We start from the raw sequence: 20,657 nt of genomic DNA on the forward strand, positions 1-20,657 counted from the left end.
CCTCCCCCCCCTTGCGTCCCCTCTGATTGGGTTGCCTGTCCGTGCGAGTGCTTGCTACGACATGGTGTTTTTTTTAACTGGATTCCACGCCGATGAGGAACTCAAAGTAGCACCTGAGTATTACTGGCATAGCGAGATGTGAAAGTACGGACTGGAGTTACAATTGTTAAACACAACACAATAATATGCATAATGCAATATTGATGTTCCCTGGTCTATGAACAGAATGATAAAAACGACATTTACCATCCATATCGAGATACTTTTGTGCAGAGCTGTACAAGTGCTACGGTGCTAGACCACCGTGTGTTAGTCAATTTTATTTAATGTAACATAGTGTTTACTAATGTAAACTAATGTAAAATCATAATAATACACACTTATTACACAATACACAATAACACATTAATTAACAATTACCACTGTTCAAAATGAATAGCTCCAACATTACAAATGCAGTAGTAGGTCTTGTTTAGTTAAAAATATAACGTAAATATTTGTGTCAGTGGTTGTAAATGTGTAGATATCATAGTTTATTGGGTCAGCTTCTGTTAAAACATTGCATAAGTCTAGTCTTGTCTAGTCTAGTCTTCTTGTCTAGTTAAGTATAGTCTAAATGCGGAATAAATGTGGAAACACTGTCGTTCAAGTCAGGTGCCTCTGTCAGCTCTGGGGGCTAAGCACCCCCAAAGATCAGATGCTAGAATCGCCCCTGTATAAAACTGACCTTCCTTTGAGCAGATTGAGTTTCTGGAGCATCACATTTGTGGGGTCGATTAAATGCTCAAAATGGCCAGAAAAATGTCTTGACTATATTTTCTATTCATTTTACAACTTATGGTGGTAAATAAAAGTGTGACTTTTCATGGAAAACACAAAATTGTCTGGGTGACCCCAAACTTTTGAACGGTAGTGTAGACCAAACAAAGACAAATCCATAAACAATATTATATTATTTTCATAATTTTCACCAAGTGTACTATCTACTGCAATTTCCTTTATAGGCCCCATTATCAATAAAGAAGCGTCTCAATATTTAGACATAAGGAAATGACTTTCTCCCCAGAAAAGTAGTTTTTGCATAAAGGGTCAAATTCTCTTTGAAAATTCACAGGTTTATAATATGATCTAAAACATGTAATCAGATCTAAGAGTACAGTTTATTTAGGTAACAAATGTGTTATTAAGTGGGTGATCAGGAAAGGCTCGACTGTATAACGGACCATAAAACAGACAACACGGCAAATGGCACCGTGTTAGCTTTACTTTTTCACTGATGTAATTTTATTTTAGTCAGCAGGGTGCGTTTACTTAGATGACTATCTCCTTTATTTCTTATATCCTAACTGTTGATATGTTTTGATTTAGTTAGAATTAGACATGATTTTGGCGATTTAAAGAGAAAAAAAATCAGCGCGCACGTGCCTTAGCGTCATTTGAGTCATGAGATTTGCGCCAACAGGCCTTGTGGGAAAGTGTGTTTTAGTGCCAAATTAGTATAAATAAAGACCGCGGTTTGGCTGGTGAGAAAAAACTCCATATCCCAGCGTGCACTTCGACTGGCACTCCTTGCATATGACTTCCGCTTCACGTTAGCCAAAAAAAAGAGAAAAAAAATTACACTGACCGCAAAAAGCTTGTATTTTCCCTCGTTTTATGTTCTTCGAGAGTATTGAGCAGAACGTTAAACACTGTAGGAATTAATGTTTTACATTTTAATAATGGGAATTGGGTGGTTATGGGTTGTTAGTACGAATTATTTACCTTAGTTAGCAGCTATGCTATTATTGTACAGTGAGGCGATGCTAATGTCTCTTAGCTGTGAGTGAATCCACACAGCCTTATGATAGTCGTTTGGTTGGACGTGTTTGGGGCTCTGGTACTGTTAGAAGATTTTTCAGCTTTATTGTGATCACTTTCAGTAATGGAAGAAGTCGACAGGATTTTAATCCATTCCCTCAGACAGGCTGGCACGTAAGTTTTGAAGATGTGAGCTGTGGTTTCTTTTCCATCCTGCTATTACTAGATCCACTGATCTGCAGCTACAGATTTAAGTTCACTCATTCGTGATCTGTTAAAGCTGTAACTCATTTTATCAATTAGTTATATCTGCATGTTCAGTGTGCAATTAGGAAGTACTGTTTTTTACTTCCTTAATTTTGTACCTCAGTAGATTTTATCTTTTGTCTTGTAAGTCACGCCTTATTGCTGCAGATTTCTTCAGACAAGAAGAAAGCAATTGTTTTCTTCTTTGATGGAAATTGCTTGAAATGACTGGCTAATCTAAACCCCGATTCCAAAAAAGTTAAGACAAAGTACAAATTGCAAATAAAAACGGAATGCAATAATTTACAAATCTCAAAAACTGATATTGTATTCACAATAGAACATAGACAACATATCAAATGTCGAAAGTGAGACATTTTGAAATTTCATGCCAAATATTGGCTCATTTGAAATTTCATGACAGCAACACATCTCAAAAAAGTTGGGACAGGGGCAATAAGAGGCTGGAAAAGTTAAAGGTACAAAAAAGGAACAGCTGGAGGACCAAATTGCAACTCATTAGGTCAATTGGCAATAGGTCATTAACATGACTGGGTATAAAAAGAGCATCTTGGAGTGGCAGCGGCTCTCAGAAGTAAAGATGGGAAGAGGATCACCAATCCCCCTAATTCTGCGCTGACAAATAGTGGAGCAATATCAGAAAGGAGTTCGACAGTGTAAAATTGCAAAGAGTTTGAACATATCAGCATCTACAGTGCATAATATCATCAAAAGATTCAGAGAATCTGGAAGAATCTCTGTGCGTAAGGGTCAAGGCCGGAAAACCATACTGGGTGCCCGTGATCTTCGGGCCCTTAGACGGCACTGCATCACATACAGGCATGCTTCTGTATTGGAAATCACAAAATGGGCTCAGGAATATTTCCAGAGAACATTATCTGTGAACACAATTCACCGTGCCATCCGCCGTTGCCAGCTAAAACTCTATAGTTCAAAGAAGAAGCCGTATCTAAACATGATTCAGAAGCGCAGATGTCTTCTCTGGGCCAAGGCTCATTTAAAATGGACTGTGGCAAAGTGGAAAACTGTTCTGTGGTCAGACGAATCAAAATTTGAAGTTCTTTATGGAAATCAGGGACGCCGTGTCATTCGGACTAAAGAGGAGAAGGACGACCCAAGTTGTTATCAGCGCTCAGTTCAGAAGCCTGCATCTCTGATGGTATGGGGTTGCATTAGTGCGTGTGGCATGGGCAGCTTACACATCTGGAAAGACACCATCAATGCTGAAAGGTATATCCAGGTTCTAGAGCAACATATGCTCCCATCCAGACGACGTCTCTTTCAGGGAAGACCTTGCATTTTCCAACATGACAATGCCAAACCACATACTGCATCAATTACAGCATCATGGCTGCGTAGAAGAAGGGTCCGGGTACTGAACTGGCCAGCCTGCAGTCCAGATCTTTCACCCATAGAAAACATTTGGCGCATCATAAAACGGAAGACACGACAAAAAAGACCTAAGACAGTTGAGCAACTAGAATCCTACATTAGACAAGAATGGATTAACATTCCTATCCCTAAACTTGAGCAACTTGTCTCGTCAGTCCCCAGACGTTTACAGACTGTTGTAAAGAGAAAAGGGGATGTCTCACAGTGCTTGTCCCCCCCCCCCCCAAAAAAAAAAAAAAAAATAAATAAAATAAAATTGTCCCAACTTTTTTGAGATGTGTTGTTGTCATGAAATTTAAAATCACCTAATTTTTCTCTTTAAATGATACATTTTCTCAGTTTAAACATTTGATATGTCATCTATGTTCTATTCTGAATAAAATATGGAATTTTGAAACGTCCACATCATTGCATTCCGTTTTTATTTACAATTTGTACTTTGTCCCAACTTTTTTGGAATCGGGGTTGTAAATAACTGTCAGTCTGCTTTCATGTCTGAATCTACATGTGCATGTGTGTGCATTACTTCCTTTACATTCATGTTTCTTCTTAAACCCTGTTCCTCTGTCCTGCAGTGATATAGACGAAGATGTGCAGAGTGTTAAGCAGTTCTCCAGTGAGCTCATAGTGCAAGCAGTGGTGCGATGTTTGCGTGTGATTGACCCGGCTGTGGGCAGTGGACTGTCTCCCATGCTGCCGCCAGGCATGTCTGCCCGCTTCAGGGTGGGCATGAGCCTGGCCCAAGCCTGCCAGGTGAGAGAAAAACTTGAACTAGATTACAGCTTGGGTCACATGTTGTAGGCAAAAATAATATATTGCTGTTCTTTTGCTATGATTTATCAGAAGTCTCACAAAAGCACTAGACTAGTGCACCCGAGATTAAAGAGGACGTGTCTGCCGTGCACAAGGATTAACGTACAGCGCTGCGCAAAAGCCTTAGGCATATGTAAAGAGATGCTATAGACCAAAAATGGCTTAAAATAATGAAATGAGATGAAATGATTCAACATTAAAAAATACCATAAACAGCAGGAAGCCATAATAAATGAAACAGTCAGTTTTTGGTGTGAGAAAGAAAGAGCTTTATTTGTCACATGCACACTTCAAGCACAGTGAGATTCATCCTCTGCGTTTAACCCATCTGAAGCAGTGAAAACACACGCACGCACATACCCAGAGCAGTGGGCAGCCACACTACAGCACCTGGGGAGCAGTCAGGGGTTAGGTATCTTGCTCAAGGGCACTTCAGCCCAAGGCCACCCCACGTTAACCTAACTGCATGTCTTTGGACTGTGAGGGAAACCGGAGCACCCGGAGGAAACCCACGCAGACACGGGGAGAACACGCAAACTCCACACAGAAAGGCCCTCGCCGGCCACTGCACTCAAACCCAGAACCTTCTTGCTGTGAGGTGACCGTGCTAACCACTTACACCACCGTGCCGAGATGACCTTTTGCTTAAAACAAAATTAAGTCTCAGGTACAATGAGTGCAGTTTGATAAGGAAATGAGCTGTAGGTTTTACTGAGCATCTTGTAGAACCAGCCACAGTTCTTCTGGACACCTGGTCACACTCGCTTCTTAATTTTTCACCAAAACCCAGTAGCCTTCATTTTTTTTTTTTTTAAATCTGAAGTGTTCTCTTTATGTAATATTCTGCTCAGATCCAGCATGTTTTCTGTAACATGTAATTTTGTGCTGGAAAACGAATATTTGTAACACTATAATGTTTTTGTTCTGACTCGATAATGTGGAAGTCCTAAAATAGAAATCTATAACAAAGTTTGTATGGGGGGAAAAATAGGGTGCTTAGGACTTTTGCACAGTTCTGTATGTGTGAGTATGTTTAAAAATAATAATAAATAAATAATACATATACGCGCACACGCTATATGGCCAAAGGTTTGTGGACACCTGACCACATCACAACTATATCTGGATCTTTCCCCAACCTTGACAAAGTTTGAAGCACACAGTTGTATAGGGTGTATTTGTATGCTGTAGCGTTCCAGTTTCCATTCACTGGAGCTAAGAGGCCCAAACATGTTCCAGCATGACAACGTCCCTGTGTGCAAACAAGCAAGGTCCGTGAAGACATGGTTCAGCAAGGTTGGAGTGAAAGAAATTGAGTGACCTACACCGAGCCCTGACCTCAACCCCACTGAACACCTTTGGGATGAACTGAAATGCTGACTGTACACCAGACCTCCTCATCAGTGCTTGACCTCAGTAATGTTCTTTTGGCCTAATGGAGCGTGGCTGTGGGGATCTGTACTCAAAATCTAGTGGAAAGTCTTCCCAGAAGAGTGGAGAGTTTACTGTAATGAGGCAGCACACTTGTGTAGTGGTTAGCACTGTTGCCTCACAGCAAGAAGGTTCTGGGTTCGAACCCCACGGTTGATGGGGGCCTTTCTATGTGGAGTTTGCATGTTCTCCCCATGTCTGCGTGGGTTTCCTCTGGGTGCTCCGGTTTCCCCCCACAGTCCAAAGACATGCAGATTAGATAAAATACCTAGCCACTAGGGTTGTACAAGACAGTGCATACTTGGTGCCAGTCCCAAGCCTGAATAGATTGAAGGCCCAGTGTAAGATTAGCGTGAGCTAAACTGGTTACTATAAACCTTCAGAAAATAAGTTGTTTATTATTATTATTATTAATGCAAAGTGGGACCAAATCTGGAATGGGATGTTCAAAAAGCCCCCCCCCCCCCCCCCCCCCCCAAAAAAAAATAAAATAAAAAAAAAAAAATTGTAAAGCGACCTTGGGTGTGAGAAAGGTGCTATATAAATTGAACTTAGTATTGTTTGTTTATTATTATTATTATTATTATTATTATTATTATTATTATATGGGGGCGGCACGGTGGTGTAGTGGTTAGCGCTGTCGCCTCACAGCAAGAAGGTCCGGGTTCGAGCCCCGTGGCCGGCGAGGGCCTTTCTGTGTGGAGTTTGCATGCTCTCCCCGTGTCGCGTGGGTTTCCTCCGGGTGCTCCGGTTTCCCCCACAGTCCAAAGACATGCAGGTTAGGTTAACTGGTGACTCTAAATTGACCGTAGGTGTGAATGTGAGTGTGAATGGTTGTCTGTGTCTACAGTGGGGCTTGAAAGTTTGTGAATCCTTTAGAATTTTCTATATTTCTGCATAAATATGACCTAAAACAACATCAGATTTTCACACAAGTCCTAAAAGTAGGCAAAGAGAACCCAGTTAAACAAATGAGACAAAAATATTATACTTGGTCATTTATTTATTGAGGAAAATGATCCAATATTATACATCTGTGAGTGGCAAAAGTATGTGAACCTTTGCTTTCAGTATCTGGTGTGACCCCCTTGTGCAGCAATAACTGCAACTAAACGTTTCCGGTAACTGTTGATCAGTCCTGCACACCGGCTTGGAGGAATTTTAGCCCATTCCTCCGTACAGGACAGCTTCAACTCTGGGATGTTGGTGGGTTTCCTCACATGAACTGCTCGCTTCAGGTCCTTCCACAACATTTCCATTGGATTAAAGTCAGGACTTTGACTTGGCCATTCCAAAACATTAACTTTATTCTTCTTTAACCATTCTTTGGCAGAACGACTTGTGTGCTTAGGGTCGTTGTCTTGCTGCATGACCCACCTTCTCTTGAGATTCAGTTCATGGACAGATGTCCTGACATTTTCCTTTAGAATTTGCTGGTATAATTCAGAATTCATTGTTCTATCAATGATGGCAAGCCGTTCTGGCCCAGATGCAGCAAAACAGGCCCAAACCATGATACTACCACCACCATGTTTCACAGATGGGATAAGGTTCTTATGCTGGAATGCAGTGTTTTCCTTTCTTCAAGCATTACACTTCTCATTTAAACCAAAAAGTTCTATTTTGGTCTCATCCGTCCACAAAACATTTTTCCAATAGCCTTCTGACTTGTCCACGTGATCTTTAGCAAACTGCAGACGAGCAGCAATGATTTGGAGAGCAGTGGCTTTCTCCTTGCAACCCTGCCATGCACATACTTTTGCCACTCACAGATATGTAATATTGGATCATTTTCCTCAATAAATAAACGACCCAGTATAATATTTCTGTCTTATTTGTTTAACTGGGTTCTCTTTATCTACTTTTAGGACTTGTGTGAAAATCTGATGATGTTTTAGGTCATATTTATGCAGAACTATAGAAAATTCTAAAGGGTTCACAAACTTTCAAGCACCACTGTATGTGTCAGCCCTGTGATGACCTGGCGACTTGTCCAGGGTGTACCCCGCCTTTCGCCCGTAGTCAGCTGGGATAGGCTCCAGCTTGCCTGCGACCCTGTGGAAGGATAAAGCGGCTAGAGATAATGAGATGAGATGAGATTATTATATGGGTGTAAAGGTCAGATGTCCACATCGTTTTGGCCAGATCATGTATTTTTATGAAATATGCCTATTGCCTATTCCACATGTCAGTGTATCAGTAGATTAACGTGAACTACAAACCTCAGTAACTTAAAAGAAGGCTGATAAATAATGAGCTTGAACCTAATGCGCTCTGTGAGTGGAAAATTATAAAATAAAAAAGCTCTATAATGCCAATAAAACAGCCAGATTATTATTATTTATTACAAACATTTTGCAGTTTCTCAATTGCTTTGGCTCATTACCTGAAACAGTGTTAACATTCTCAAAGTTCTAGGTGCATTTGTCAAAACAGCTTATATGGAGCCGCACTGTGCCATAGCTCAGCTGTGAAACATCGTAACTCGTACAAAGTTATTGGATCATTTAAAAAAAAAAAAAAGCTAATGCCCTCAAAATGAAAAGTTTCTTTGGTGTTGTGTAAACATTGGTGGTCAAAAGGTTTAGATGTTTTATCAGTATGGCAGTGAAAATATGGATAGAAGGACCATTCAGTCTTGTCCTGTTTTTCCACTGACACTGAATGTATGTTTTTTTTGTTTTGTTTTGTTTTTTTTGCAGTCTTGCTCACTGAATACTATTGTCTCTCAAACTGAATACTATTCAGATGCAGACTTCAACAGTACAAGGTTTTACATTCCACATTGCCCTTGCATATCCATGGAAATTGTTCCTGTATTTTTAGTTGCGTAAAATTTTACACCACAGTCAACAGAGAACTTGGTGAGACGGCCTTTTGATTTCATAAAATCAGTGAAATTTAGTTCCCTCTGAAATTTGGTCATTGTGATGTTTATTTCTGTAATATCTTACAAAATATCAAGCCATTCTTTGGCTGTGAAGTTATTTAATTTGAGGGGATTCCCTAGCAAATAATGTGCATGAAATCGCTCGCTTCAGGCAGAAAGGGGAAGTTAACCCTGCGTTTCCTTTCCTTCACAACATGACGTCTTTTTTCTTCTCGCTTTCCGTTACTGTAGTCGGTCTTTCACGTTTCATTCGCACACTCGCGTCCTCCATTGGTCTCTCCTGTTTCAAATTTGTATCCTACAATGCCTTGCGTGAACGGGGAAAGCCCACCACGTGATGCACAGGGCACTACACTAACTTTTTTTTTTTTTCAGGAGCACACGTGCTCTTAAGTTAAAAATTTTAGGAGCACAGGGAAAAAAATGGGGGCACAAGCACAAGTAGGTTTTCATTTTAAAGGTTTATTGCAGCGCAAACCTTAGACACACCAACACATAAAACGCAAAATTCAATTGAGAATGAATGAATGAACGAATGAATGAACAAACAAATGAATAACGAACAACTGAATGAATGAACAAACAGTAGCTAAACAGAGAGCAGAGCTAACAACATCATCAAGGACAGCTCCCACCCTGGCTCTGAGTTCTTTGACTTGCTGCCCTCAGGCAGGCGTTACAGGTGCATCAAAGCAAGGACCAACAGACTCAAACAGTTTTTTCCCACAGGCCATAACCACGTTGAACAATTAGCCTTTTTCACATTACGTCACTTGCAGGGGAACTCGTATCCGTTTTCAGCCTTTTGAATGGAAGAAGAGGTATACGGCGGCAACATATGTTAACAAAACTGTGTCATTCACAGATAAGACTGATAATAATATTGTGCATTGTTGTTTATCATTACATATTGTTAGCGACCATTCCAGTCACCTATCTGCCTTGTTTTGGAAAGGAAGTTTACTGACTTTCTATGGTTGCTACTTGTTAGCCAGCAGATTAGCATGCCGCCTCTTCTTCCATTCAAAAGGCTGAAAACGGATGTGAGGTTCTTCTGCAAGTGACGTAATGTGAAAAAGGCTAATTACATGCACTGACTGATGCCACTTCTGGCAGGTGCAACAATGCACCAACAAGGACCTAAAAGGACAATATTCTCACACTTGCCTGATACAGTGCAATACTTATTACAGTGCAACCTCACAGAGCAACTTTTGTATAGCTTTTGTATATTTTATATTTATATTTCTACACTTTTACATCCATACCCAATACAATGCAATACCAAATACAGTGCAATATCCTGAGATTTGTAGCTGAACTGAGTTTCTATAACTAATGTGCAATTAACATCTGCAACTCAACACACCCAGTTGTATATATGGTATATTCTTTGTTTTTCTGCTGTGTTGTGACATGCACCATTTGTATATACTGTACATTATTTGTTTTTCTGCTGTGTTGTATGTTCCCATCTAAATGTTTGCACTGGGGTGTGTGCTTTCCATCTCATTATATAATTTTCCCGCACCTTCTCCCGTCATTCTAGCTTTCTTCACTACACTTTCTTCCTCGTCCGTTCTTTTATTCTTGTTTCCACCATCATTGCTTTTAAAAAACGCCGTTATTCTCTGCATAGCGAATATATTTCTCAGCTCGGTCCGAACCAGCTCTCAGTTATCTCTCGGTTGAATGATCTGATGAATCCCTAAAAAGCACTTTTCCCACCTAATGCCACACCCACAACATACAACCGTGGGAAAGAGGGGCAGTCACAGAAAGATGTGGCAAAAAAAATGTAACTTTTTCACACACACACACACACACACACCCCGGCTGCCATGGGAACCACCGCAGGTGCAAGACGGGCAATGCACGCAACTACAGACAGGGAGCAAGGCGCAGGCAGAACACACACACACACAACACTGAACACACACACTTACAACAATACAGGCCGTTACTCGTTACACTATATTAGGTAGGCTATCCAGCACTGGATTTACATACTTTGCAGTTTAACGTTTAATACATTTTAGAATGTTAAACTCGTCGCGTCTGTGCTCAGCGCTTTCCTAAATTGTCGGCCGCAAGAAGCCCTCGCACGAACGCGCATGTTTTTTTTTTTTTTTTTTTCGTCGTTCGCATGCCGAAAAATTCGCTCGCAAATGCGAGTGAAACATACGCACTGTAGAGCCCTGGTGATGCATGACATAGTATCTTGAATTGGATCGTGGTGAAGCAAGAAAAAACAGCTGCGAATTTAGGGTCATGTGGCCCTAAATTCATTAATTGTTCTATTTAAATAAATAAATAATAAAATTGTAAGTCTGTGATTCGAATTCAATAGCTTTCAGTCCACTAAACAAAAATAATTGGGTGTCAGGGAACATTCTTTTTATGACCTAAACTTGCAAAATCTGAAAGGCAGTCTACCTTTAAACACCATGTAATACAAAAATAGGAAACAGTCGCGTTTTATCCAGAGTTATGGCGTAGTTGCCAGCGGAGGATATTGTGCTCTCGGAGCACTCTTGTATTTACTATAACAGCATTCTGATATTTCACTGTGTGCATCATGCCGCTTGTTTGTGTTCACCATATAAAATTGTGCTGCCTTTTTTGAAACAGTTACTATAGTAGTGTTAATATCATTAGCAGACATGGCAGCTGTTACTTTTCAGAAATGCAACTTTTTAAAAATATGAATACTCATTAGATGAAGAAGGGATGCCAATTTTATTGGAAGCACCTTTAACAGGAATAAATCAATTTGATCAAGCTGGCCAGCGGGCTACAAAGTGAGAGTGGCTTCTTCGGGATCTGTTTCTGCTAGCGAAGCAAAAATAAGCAGAACATTTGGCTGTATTGTGTCTGAAATGTCACTCAATATTAATTTCTTGCTTCTAGAACTGTTGTATAAAAGCATTCACACTCGAGGTCGTACTGTTGGACTGAATATCAGCCTATATATCAGATTCGTGTCTACAGCTGAATCACGGTCGTGCTGATATTCAGTACAGCAGCCCGATCTCCGGTGTGATATTGCTTGAGTAAACTTCTGCCTCTTCCGCTATTCTGCGCTCTTCTCCTCATTACTCGACCTGTTCCTTGAGCAGACAGTTGCCCTTGTTCATTACTGACCTGGCCAAGTTCATCCATGTTCAGAAATTGTAGTGATTCTGTTGTGATCAAGCTCTATAAATATGTTTGGCAAGATCCATACTCATGAATGGCATGTGTCCGGCAAACTTGACAGAACGTGTGATTTGGTTGATGTAAGATGCGAGAGACTCCCTATTCATTAGTGAAGTTCAAGCCTCACCTGAATTTCAAATTAGGCATTCTTAAACAATACATATTCTAATGATATTCATAGGAAAGAATTCCGACACATTTTGGAGAGTACAGCTATTGCACCGCGATACAGCATAATCCGTTTTGATCAGCAAAATATTCAGTTGGTAACTGTGTAAAATGTAGACAGTTGTTCCCCCCTTTTTTTTTTTTTTTTTGCATAGATTTGTTAAGACATTGCATTTCTTTTGAAAGAATGAAAATTTCAAGTCTGTTTTAAACAAATGCTCAGTGGTTTTGATGTTTGCACATGATTTGAACTTTTTTTTTTTTTTGGTCATTTGAGAATTGTACCCAAATAATTCAGAGAAACTGTAAATAAAGGGTCTAATGTGTTTTTTTTTTTTTAAATTACATCTACATTTAGCGGTCCTCAGAGAGAGAGCAGAAATATTACTTTCAACTACAAATGCATAGGATTCCTAGATAAAAGTAGAAGAATAAACTTTAGTATTTTGGTAACTGAACTTACAAACGCCCAGTGTCTGTAGTTTGAAAATGTTCGAATGCATGCTTATTAGGGCTGAACGATATATCGTTATCGTATCTATATCTAGATATGAACATTCAAGATATTAATATCGAAAAAGCAACGATATAGATTTCCCCTCCCCGTGCTCGCCCTGCATGTATAGCTCTGGCAATCACAACAAACATCATTTTTACGATTGCCTTTGAACGCACCACTAAGGCCAGCCAATCACAAACCTTATTTCATGCTTGCTGTGGATTGACAGCTGAAGCCAACCAATGACAAACATATGAGGGCGGGACTGGGGGAGATGGAGACCGACGCCCGCGCGCACTACACACACACAGCAGGGAAATTAAAAAGAAAGAAAATGAGTGCGGAAGATAATGCGGCCAGTGGCGGTGCAGACTCTGACTTGGTGCCAAAACATAAATCATCCTCCATTATTTGGAGGCATTTTGGATTCAAAAAGGACGATGTTAACCAGAGTGAGGGTGTTGTGCAGGTCGTGCTTAGCAAAAATTGCGACGAAGCAAGGTAGCACAACAAACGTTTTACCACCTGAAACAACACCATCGCGTGCTGCACGAAGAGTGTATGACAATGAGAGAAACACCGGAGACTTCTCAGTCATCCCAAAATAAGCCAAAGTAAAGTTTGATTGCTGATGCGTTCAGTAGCGTTGCACCGTACGAGTCGACGTCCACCAGACAAAGAAATTACAGACGCGATAACATACCACATTGCAAAAGACATGGTACCGGTGTACACAGTCTCGAAAGAGGGCTTTAAAAAATGGTTCGGACGCTGGACAAGCGTTATAAAATACCATCCTGAACACATTTTAATCAAGTGGCCATTCCGAAACTCTATAATGAGTTATAATGCATATAAATGCATTTTCTGCATACAGTTATGTGATCTTTTGAAGAATATAAGATGTTGCACTTCAATGCACTTTCAATGTTCCACCAGCTGCTGCATTTGTTATTTATTGTTAAAGCAGAGCTGCAGTAAAATGTTTGATTTGTAATTTATTTATTCGTAATTTGTTAATGTTGATGACTGGCAGTGAGTTCTTAAAAATAAAACTGCACTTTCCACATTTTTTTTGTATTATGTTTTTTATTTTTCTGAAAAATGCTTGGTTTTCACTGAACCCGTAGTCATATCTTTTCAATATCGAGATATCTGGCATGAATATCAAGATATGAAATTTTGTCCATATCGTTCAGCCCTGATGCTTATGATGCAGTTTTGAAGTTATCTGGCTCACAGTAAAGGGCCCCATACACGTTCAAAAAAGTCGTCAAAATTTTGTATCAAAATTTTGATACAAAGTTTGATCGTGTGTAGGGTGTTTTGATGTCAAAAATTTGATGTCAAAATTTTGAACCCAAATTTTGACATATCAGATCACTTTGATATTTTTTGAAGAGTTGTCAAATTATTGATGCGCGTGTGGGGGGCTTGATGGACAAGCGTTCACTTGGCGGTATAGATGAACGCATCACAGTGTCTTCTTTCAATATCAATGGCTTGACAAGTTCCAATAATTCATCGAAGGATGGGGCATCCATCCTAAGGAAATTACGGAAGTCCTCTGGTTCTTTGAGACGAAGTTCTCTGAGGAGGTTGCCGTGACCGTACGTTCGCCGTTTCAAAAACCAGTCTTTCGACCATTTCCGTCGATGCCGAGGCGGTTCATTGTCCAAAGCGAACACAAGTGCTACGGCCACTGCTGCGTCCATGTCAAAGTTTTTGACAATACTGAATTTTTAATAGAAAAAACATTGAATCGTGTGTGGACATTTTGTATTTTGATATCAAAATTTTGATACAAAATTTTGATGACTTTTTTGAACGTGTATGGGGCCCTTAAGTGGTGATTGAAGAATATCTTATAGAAGTTAGAAATAATAAAAAGGGAAATGTACTTCCATGCACAGATTTACCCTCCTAAGCATTTTTATTTGTAAATCTTGAGACATGATTCACCCTAAATTCAGTCAAGATATTTAATGAAGGATTTATGAACAGCATTTATTCCAGTAATTTTGGTAATAAGTTTTGTTACTTGAACCTCATTGAAAAGCACCAGAGTAATTGATGGTATGTCTGTCTGTCTGTCTGTCTGTCTGTCTGTCTGTAGGACTTGGGCTATAAGGGAGAGATTGGCTACCAAACGTTTCTATACAGCAATGAGCCAGAGATCCGCTCTTTACTCATGTTCCTGGTGGAAAAGCTGCCCAGAGAGAGTGCAGAGGTTTCCGACCAGCCAGCAGGTATAAAACGACGCACTCCTCAGGATATCCTGCAGACAAGTGCTACTGGCATAAGCTTCATGCAAATGACGTGTAAAAAGAAAAACAACGAGCGATATTTATTTGAAAGTCGCTCATCGTTTCAGTAATACAATATTTGTTCTGAATGTTTTCTGAAGTGGTGCAATTTGTTCTGCGAAACCATGCTCCCCTATCGACACCCCCACAACTGGTATTTCATGAGGCCTCTGCTATAGAGAATAACAAGGGTCTAGCTCCTAAAACATTTTAAGCTATTTTATATTCTCAGAGAAACGGCTCAGTCTGGAGACGGAGATGATCATTGCAAAACATTTGCTTTCCTGCAAAACACCCCAAGCGTCAATAGGAACCGGATGCTTTTCCTTCTGTGCAGTCCCAATTCTTCTTTTTTTTTTTAAAAACCAAATAAGCACATCTTATCAGAATTTATTTATTTATATGACTAAATCTGTGTAATTTCTCAAGCTGGATAAAAAATGGATTTATTCAGAAGTATTTCGTTGGAGCGTTTATCCAATAAATCTGGCATTCATGAAAATCCCATAAGTTCAGAAAAACATTCATATTATACAAGAGCTCCTGAGTTTGTGTTAATTTTACACATAAGAAGACTAACTCAGGTGAACCTCGATTAAGCTTCAGATCATGTACTTGGCATGGATTAATGCAGTTTTATGTACGGATTACCCGGTCAGATTTAACTAGCTTATTTATTCAATCACACACACACGTAATGATTGTGCAGAATGCAGTTATTTCATTTTAATACCAATAATTAAATATTAAATATGGGGGTAAAAACCACAACACATCTATAAATTAAAATCAAAGTTCTTAACTCCGGACCCTAACATAGTTTTAACAGTTCTCCTGACTCTTCCAGGCTTTGGCCGAACTCATTAAAAGCTTAATAATTAGCTAATTACGGTTTGTGTGCAGGGCAGGACACACTGAGTTGGCATTTTGCTACAGAGAGACGATTTGGCATAAGTTGTGTTTAGGATGGATGGATATTTAGAAACCAGTGTGGGTTGTTTTTTGGAGTACAAAATGTGACCTACAGTTTGGTTCTCCATAAGTGGATGAGAAGCCAAAGAGGCATCTGGCCAAGACACTTCCCAACAGTTAACCATAGTAGTTTTTCAGTGTGAAGGGCTTCGTGTCTATGATCACCTGGTTACAAACCATTTTTCTTTTCACCTTTTTTGCAATATGTCTCCAGATATTTGCCTTTCAGCTGTTTTTATGCTGATTAAAAAACATCTTTTATTAGCGTAAATGTGAGTTGTTTTCCATTTCAGCTTTTGATAGATTCCTGTTCTTTTTGCCATTTATTGCTTTCAGCTCTCTGTGAGCTTTACCTTTTTTGGAGTTTTGTGAAGGTCACTAAAGCCTCAGTCACAACCGTCCGTACGTGCTCCTGCGGCCGGTCTACGTGCAAAAAACGCGTGAAACGCACGGAGGGTGCGCGTGAAACGCACGGAGGGTGCGCGTGAAACGCACGGAGGGTGCGCGTGAAACGCACGGAGGGTGCGCGTGAAACGCACGGAGGGTGCGCGTGAAACGCACGGAGGGCGCGCGTGAAACGCACGGAGGGCGCGCGTGAAACGCACGGAGGGCGCGCGTGAAACGCACGGAGGGCGCGCGTGTGACATGCTGATTTTCGAGCCGTAGACTGGCCGCAGACCGGCCGCAGAGGTTCTTTGTCATATCAAACAAACTCTACAGGCGCTTACGTTTTTTTCAGGTTGCAAGACAAACTTACGGCCAACGTGCGTCTTTCTCCACGAACAAAAAAAACGTGGCGATTTGGGAAACGCCAAAAATCACACGGCCAAAAAATCGTACGTCCGGTTGTGACCTAGGCTTAAATAGAAATGAGCTACGGCATGCACACTGTGCACTTTACGGGTGCTTGGCGTTCATCAACGTGCACTTGTTAGGAGGATGAAAATCAGCGTTACCAAAACCTTTGAAAACTTGAGTTCGGGTTTGCTTATGCCAAAATTTGCACACAGCTTTACTAAAATATTGATTAAATAAGGTCCGTTGTGTGTGAAATTTTATACAGTTTTTTCTTTTTCTCCAGTTCTCTTCAAGGCTGCTGATTATTCTGGAGTTTATTTTATGTTGTACGGGAGGGGTTCAGGTTTTTTCAGCTCTTGTTCTGCTAGAATAGAAGTAATTATGGTATTAAGAGTTTGTCCACATAGTTTCTGGGTGTAAGAAAGAAAATGGATCTTTCCAGTTTATCTGCCACAAATGTAATGAAATAAAAAATCGTGTACCCTGCACTGAACCTGATTTGAAGAAGACAGTGTATGACATCTAGGAGCATTCGAATGAAACTATCAGGAAGAGTGAGAGACTGTTTGAGGACTAAATTTACCAGCTTTTTTTTTTTAACCATTTAACAGCTAAATAAATGTGTGGCGTCTGTCTGCTGAATTTCTGTCTTAAGGCTATGAAAACCTTTTTTTTTTTCACTGGACTGCATGTCTGTGTTTATTTTGGCAAATGTCCAAAATCAACTCCATTCAAAGTCATAAGCTTTGTGTTACCGTGGTTTTGATGCTGTTTTTAGTTCAATAATAGTCTATTGTTTGAGTTATTTCAAAAAATTCAAAGGAAATTCAGTTTGGTTTGCTTATTTATTTATTTATTTTTTAATTTTTGCGCTAAGCCCAAATAGAGCGGTTTTGTAAAGCTGTACAATTTATAGCTATAGTTTCAAAGCCGCACATCACAGGCACAGTGGTGGGAGTTACCAGGGTCTTCCTGATCATTTAATGCATGCTGCGTCTTGATTTTAGGAATACTTGCATTCCTGAAATGACTAAATAGAAACCTCCAGCTTGTTTTATGCCTCTCTTTGTTTCTTGACACATTGCTCGTCTCTTAGGGAAGTCTGCTGTCCTGCAGAAAGCCATTGCAGCGCAGATTAAAGCTCAGCTGGCATTGCCTTGGCTTCCTCCAACCTGTAGACTGCCGCTGCACCGCAAAACCCAGGTATAACATAACCATTAAGGGTGGACTGCAGGGTTTTACATTTCATTAAATGATTTTTATAAAAATGTGTCTTAAATATATTTCTGGAGCTCTGTCAGAGTTGCTTTAGTAACAATAGTAATAATGCCGATTGGTCTTCAGAGTCCTGGTCCATGTCACAGATTCCATGCTCAGCCACTGAGTCTCCCATACTCAGTGAAAGTTCCTGCCAAGAAACAGTCTAAAGGTACATTCATCTGTTGTGGATTTTTTTTTTCTTTTTTCCTTCTCCTGTGCTCATATTGTTGTAGGCAAATTGAGAAGGCAATATTCAGATTAATTCTGCGGTCATCGACTGACACACCGCAGTCTGGAGTAGTGAGCAAAAAATTATCTACAGACAGAACACAATACTGAAATACTATATAGAATACTATAGTTAAATATATGGGGCGAACTGACCATACTTTTTCAGCTAACTGACTCGTTTTATAAACGTGAACGTGATTACTGTAGTGGATTTAGTGGAAAGCCTTCCCAGAAGAGCAAATGGGACTATATGGGTGTGATAGTCAGGTGTCCATAAACTTTTGGCCATATAGTCTGTGTCATTTGTTCAGGCAGCAAGTCATAAACGATAGCATGGCAACATGATGAATACATGAGAGAGACAATACTTATAGCTATAAACTAATCATAAATGGTTCAGCAGAAAAGATAACATTTCAGTAATGGTAACTGCTTATCCAGACTGTCATAAGCAAACGGTTTTATATAACCGGTCCTCGAATTTTGGTTGAATACCTCTGCTCTAATGCTTATCTAAATTTTTCTCAGAGGTGAAAGAGTATTGGAGGGAGTATTTGCTGCCTGTGACGTCTCAGCCTTCTCAAGCTGCCTCAGTGCCTGCCTCGCTGTTGGAGAACCATGTTTCAGAACTCAGCGCAGCACAGGAGTGGGAGAACGAGTGGAACAGCCAAGGCCTTCTCTCCAGACTCACTCCTGAGGTACACTCCGATATCACTCTAGACACTTAACAGAGCTGCATGCCAAGTCAGTGGTGTCCTGTTGACCAAAGAACATCTCAGTTTCTTATGAACAGAAGTGTAATATACTTAAATAACTGGATTTTATGAACATACAGCACTGTGCAAAAGTCTTTGGCATGGGTAAAGAAATGCTATAGAGCAAAAATGGCTTAAAAATAATGAAATGAAATGTTTCAACATTTAAAAAAAAAAATACTATAAACAGCAGTAAGCCATAATAAATGAAACAAAATCAGTATTTGGTGTGAGACGGCCCTTTTGATTTTTAATTTAAAAAAAAAAGCAAGCAGCCTCTGATACAGTGAGTACAGTTTGATAAGGAAATGAGCTGGAGGTTTTACTGAGCATCTTGCAGAACCAGCCGCAGTTCTTCTGGACACTTTGACTGTCACACACTTCTTAATTTTGCACCAAAACCCAGCAGCCTTCATTATGTTTTCTTTTTTTAATCTGAAAAGTGCTCTCTCATGCATCTGAGCAGCATATTACAAACTTTTTTTTTTTTTCTGTAACATTTAATTTTGTGCTGGAAAATGAATGTTTGGAACTCTACAATGTTTTTGTTCTGACTTGATAAGGTAGAAGTCATAAATTGAAAATCTATAAAAAGGTTGTTTGAAGAAAAAATCAGGTGCCTAAGACTTTTGCACAGTACTGTACGTCGCTCGAGTATTCAAAGTTAGACGGCCTTTTGATTGCATAAAACCGGTGAAATTTAATTCCCTCTGAAATTTGGTCATTGTGATGTATGTTTATTTCTGTAATATTTAAAAAAAAAAAAAAAAACAGGCCATTCTGTGGCTGGGAAGTTATTTAATGTGAGGGGATTCCCAAGCAAATAATGTGCATGAAATCGCTCGCTTTGTGCAGTCAAGCAGACAGAGGCAGTCCAGTGTGTGCATACGCAGGTTTTACCTTACGGTATCATCATCGTCTTCTTTTGGATTTTACGGCAGCTGGCATCCAGTGTTGCATTACTGCCATCTACAGGTTTACCTTGACCGTGCACTGGCGGTGACATCATTCTGTCGCTAAATGAACAGCTGATCACACCAAGGTGCTCACTGACCGCCAATATTTCTTAGTTTGGTCCTGCATTTCCTTTCCTTTGCAACATAACGTCTTCTCGCTTTCCGTTACTGTAGTCGGTCTTTCACGTTTCATTCGCATCCTCCATTTTTCTCTTGTTTCAAATTTGTATCCCACAATGCTTTGCGTGAACAGGGAAAGTCCACCGCATGATGTCGTATCTTGAATTGGGTCATGGTGAAACAGGGAATAATCGCAGAGAATTTAGGGCCACATGGCCCTAAATGTATTAATTGTTTGATTTATAAAAAACCAAACAAATAAAATTGGAAATCTGTGATTTGAATTCAGTAGCTTTCGGTCCACTAAACAAAAATAATTGGGTGTCGGGGAATTTTCGGTTTTTATTTATTTATTTAAATGACCTAAACCCTGAAAAATCTGAAAGTCAGTCTACCTTTAATTTAACAGATTTGTAAAAGCATACTAATATATACTTTTTTTTTTTTTTTAATTATTTGAGTCCAATCATGGACTCATAATCTTATAACTTTTTGGCTTGGCTACCAATCCAATAAATTGTTCATTCTACCTTTTTTTTTTTTTTTTTTTAAATGAACTTTTTACAACATCCAAACAAATCTGTGCCAGTATTTATGCATACCACAACCAGTCTTTGTTGCACATAGATTCCCTCCAGTTACATTTGCTTTTTATACATTTATAATTACTGTAGTAATTAAAAAAAAAATCAATATTGTACAAATTCATGAATTCTAATGAATTAAGGGTATGTGATGGATTTCATTTGTTTTTCATGCAAATGGGGGGGGGACCACTGGCCCTGCCTTTAAATCTTACTT

The 20,657-nt window shown here is 39.7% G+C and overlaps 1 protein-coding gene across 3 annotated transcripts in view; it reads left to right on the forward strand.

The window, feature by feature from the left end:
• The first annotated feature begins 1,580 nt into the window (after positions 1-1,580).
• The window catches only part of ccdc22 (coiled-coil domain containing 22), a 40,019-nt gene continuing 20,942 nt past the window's right edge, over positions 1,581-20,657 (forward strand). For 2 of the 3 annotated variants that reach the window (XM_060931981.1, XM_060931982.1), the window contains exons 1-6: positions 1,581-1,974; positions 4,035-4,212; positions 14,575-14,707; positions 17,631-17,737; positions 17,879-17,963; positions 18,554-18,723. In XM_060931981.1, the coding sequence (XP_060787964.1) occupies positions 1,925-1,974; positions 4,035-4,212; positions 14,575-14,707; positions 17,631-17,737; positions 17,879-17,963; positions 18,554-18,723 (723 nt within the window). In that variant the 5' untranslated portion in view covers positions 1,581-1,924. Of the gene's footprint in view, positions 1,990-4,034; positions 4,213-14,574; positions 14,708-17,630; positions 17,738-17,878; positions 17,964-18,553; positions 18,724-20,657 lie in introns of all 3 variants that reach the window. The other variant, XM_060931984.1, reaches the window with a different exon arrangement.

This window comes from Neoarius graeffei, chromosome 10 (assembly GCF_027579695.1).
Source record: "Neoarius graeffei isolate fNeoGra1 chromosome 10, fNeoGra1.pri, whole genome shotgun sequence".
Lineage (NCBI taxonomy): Eukaryota > Metazoa > Chordata > Actinopteri > Siluriformes > Ariidae > Neoarius > Neoarius graeffei.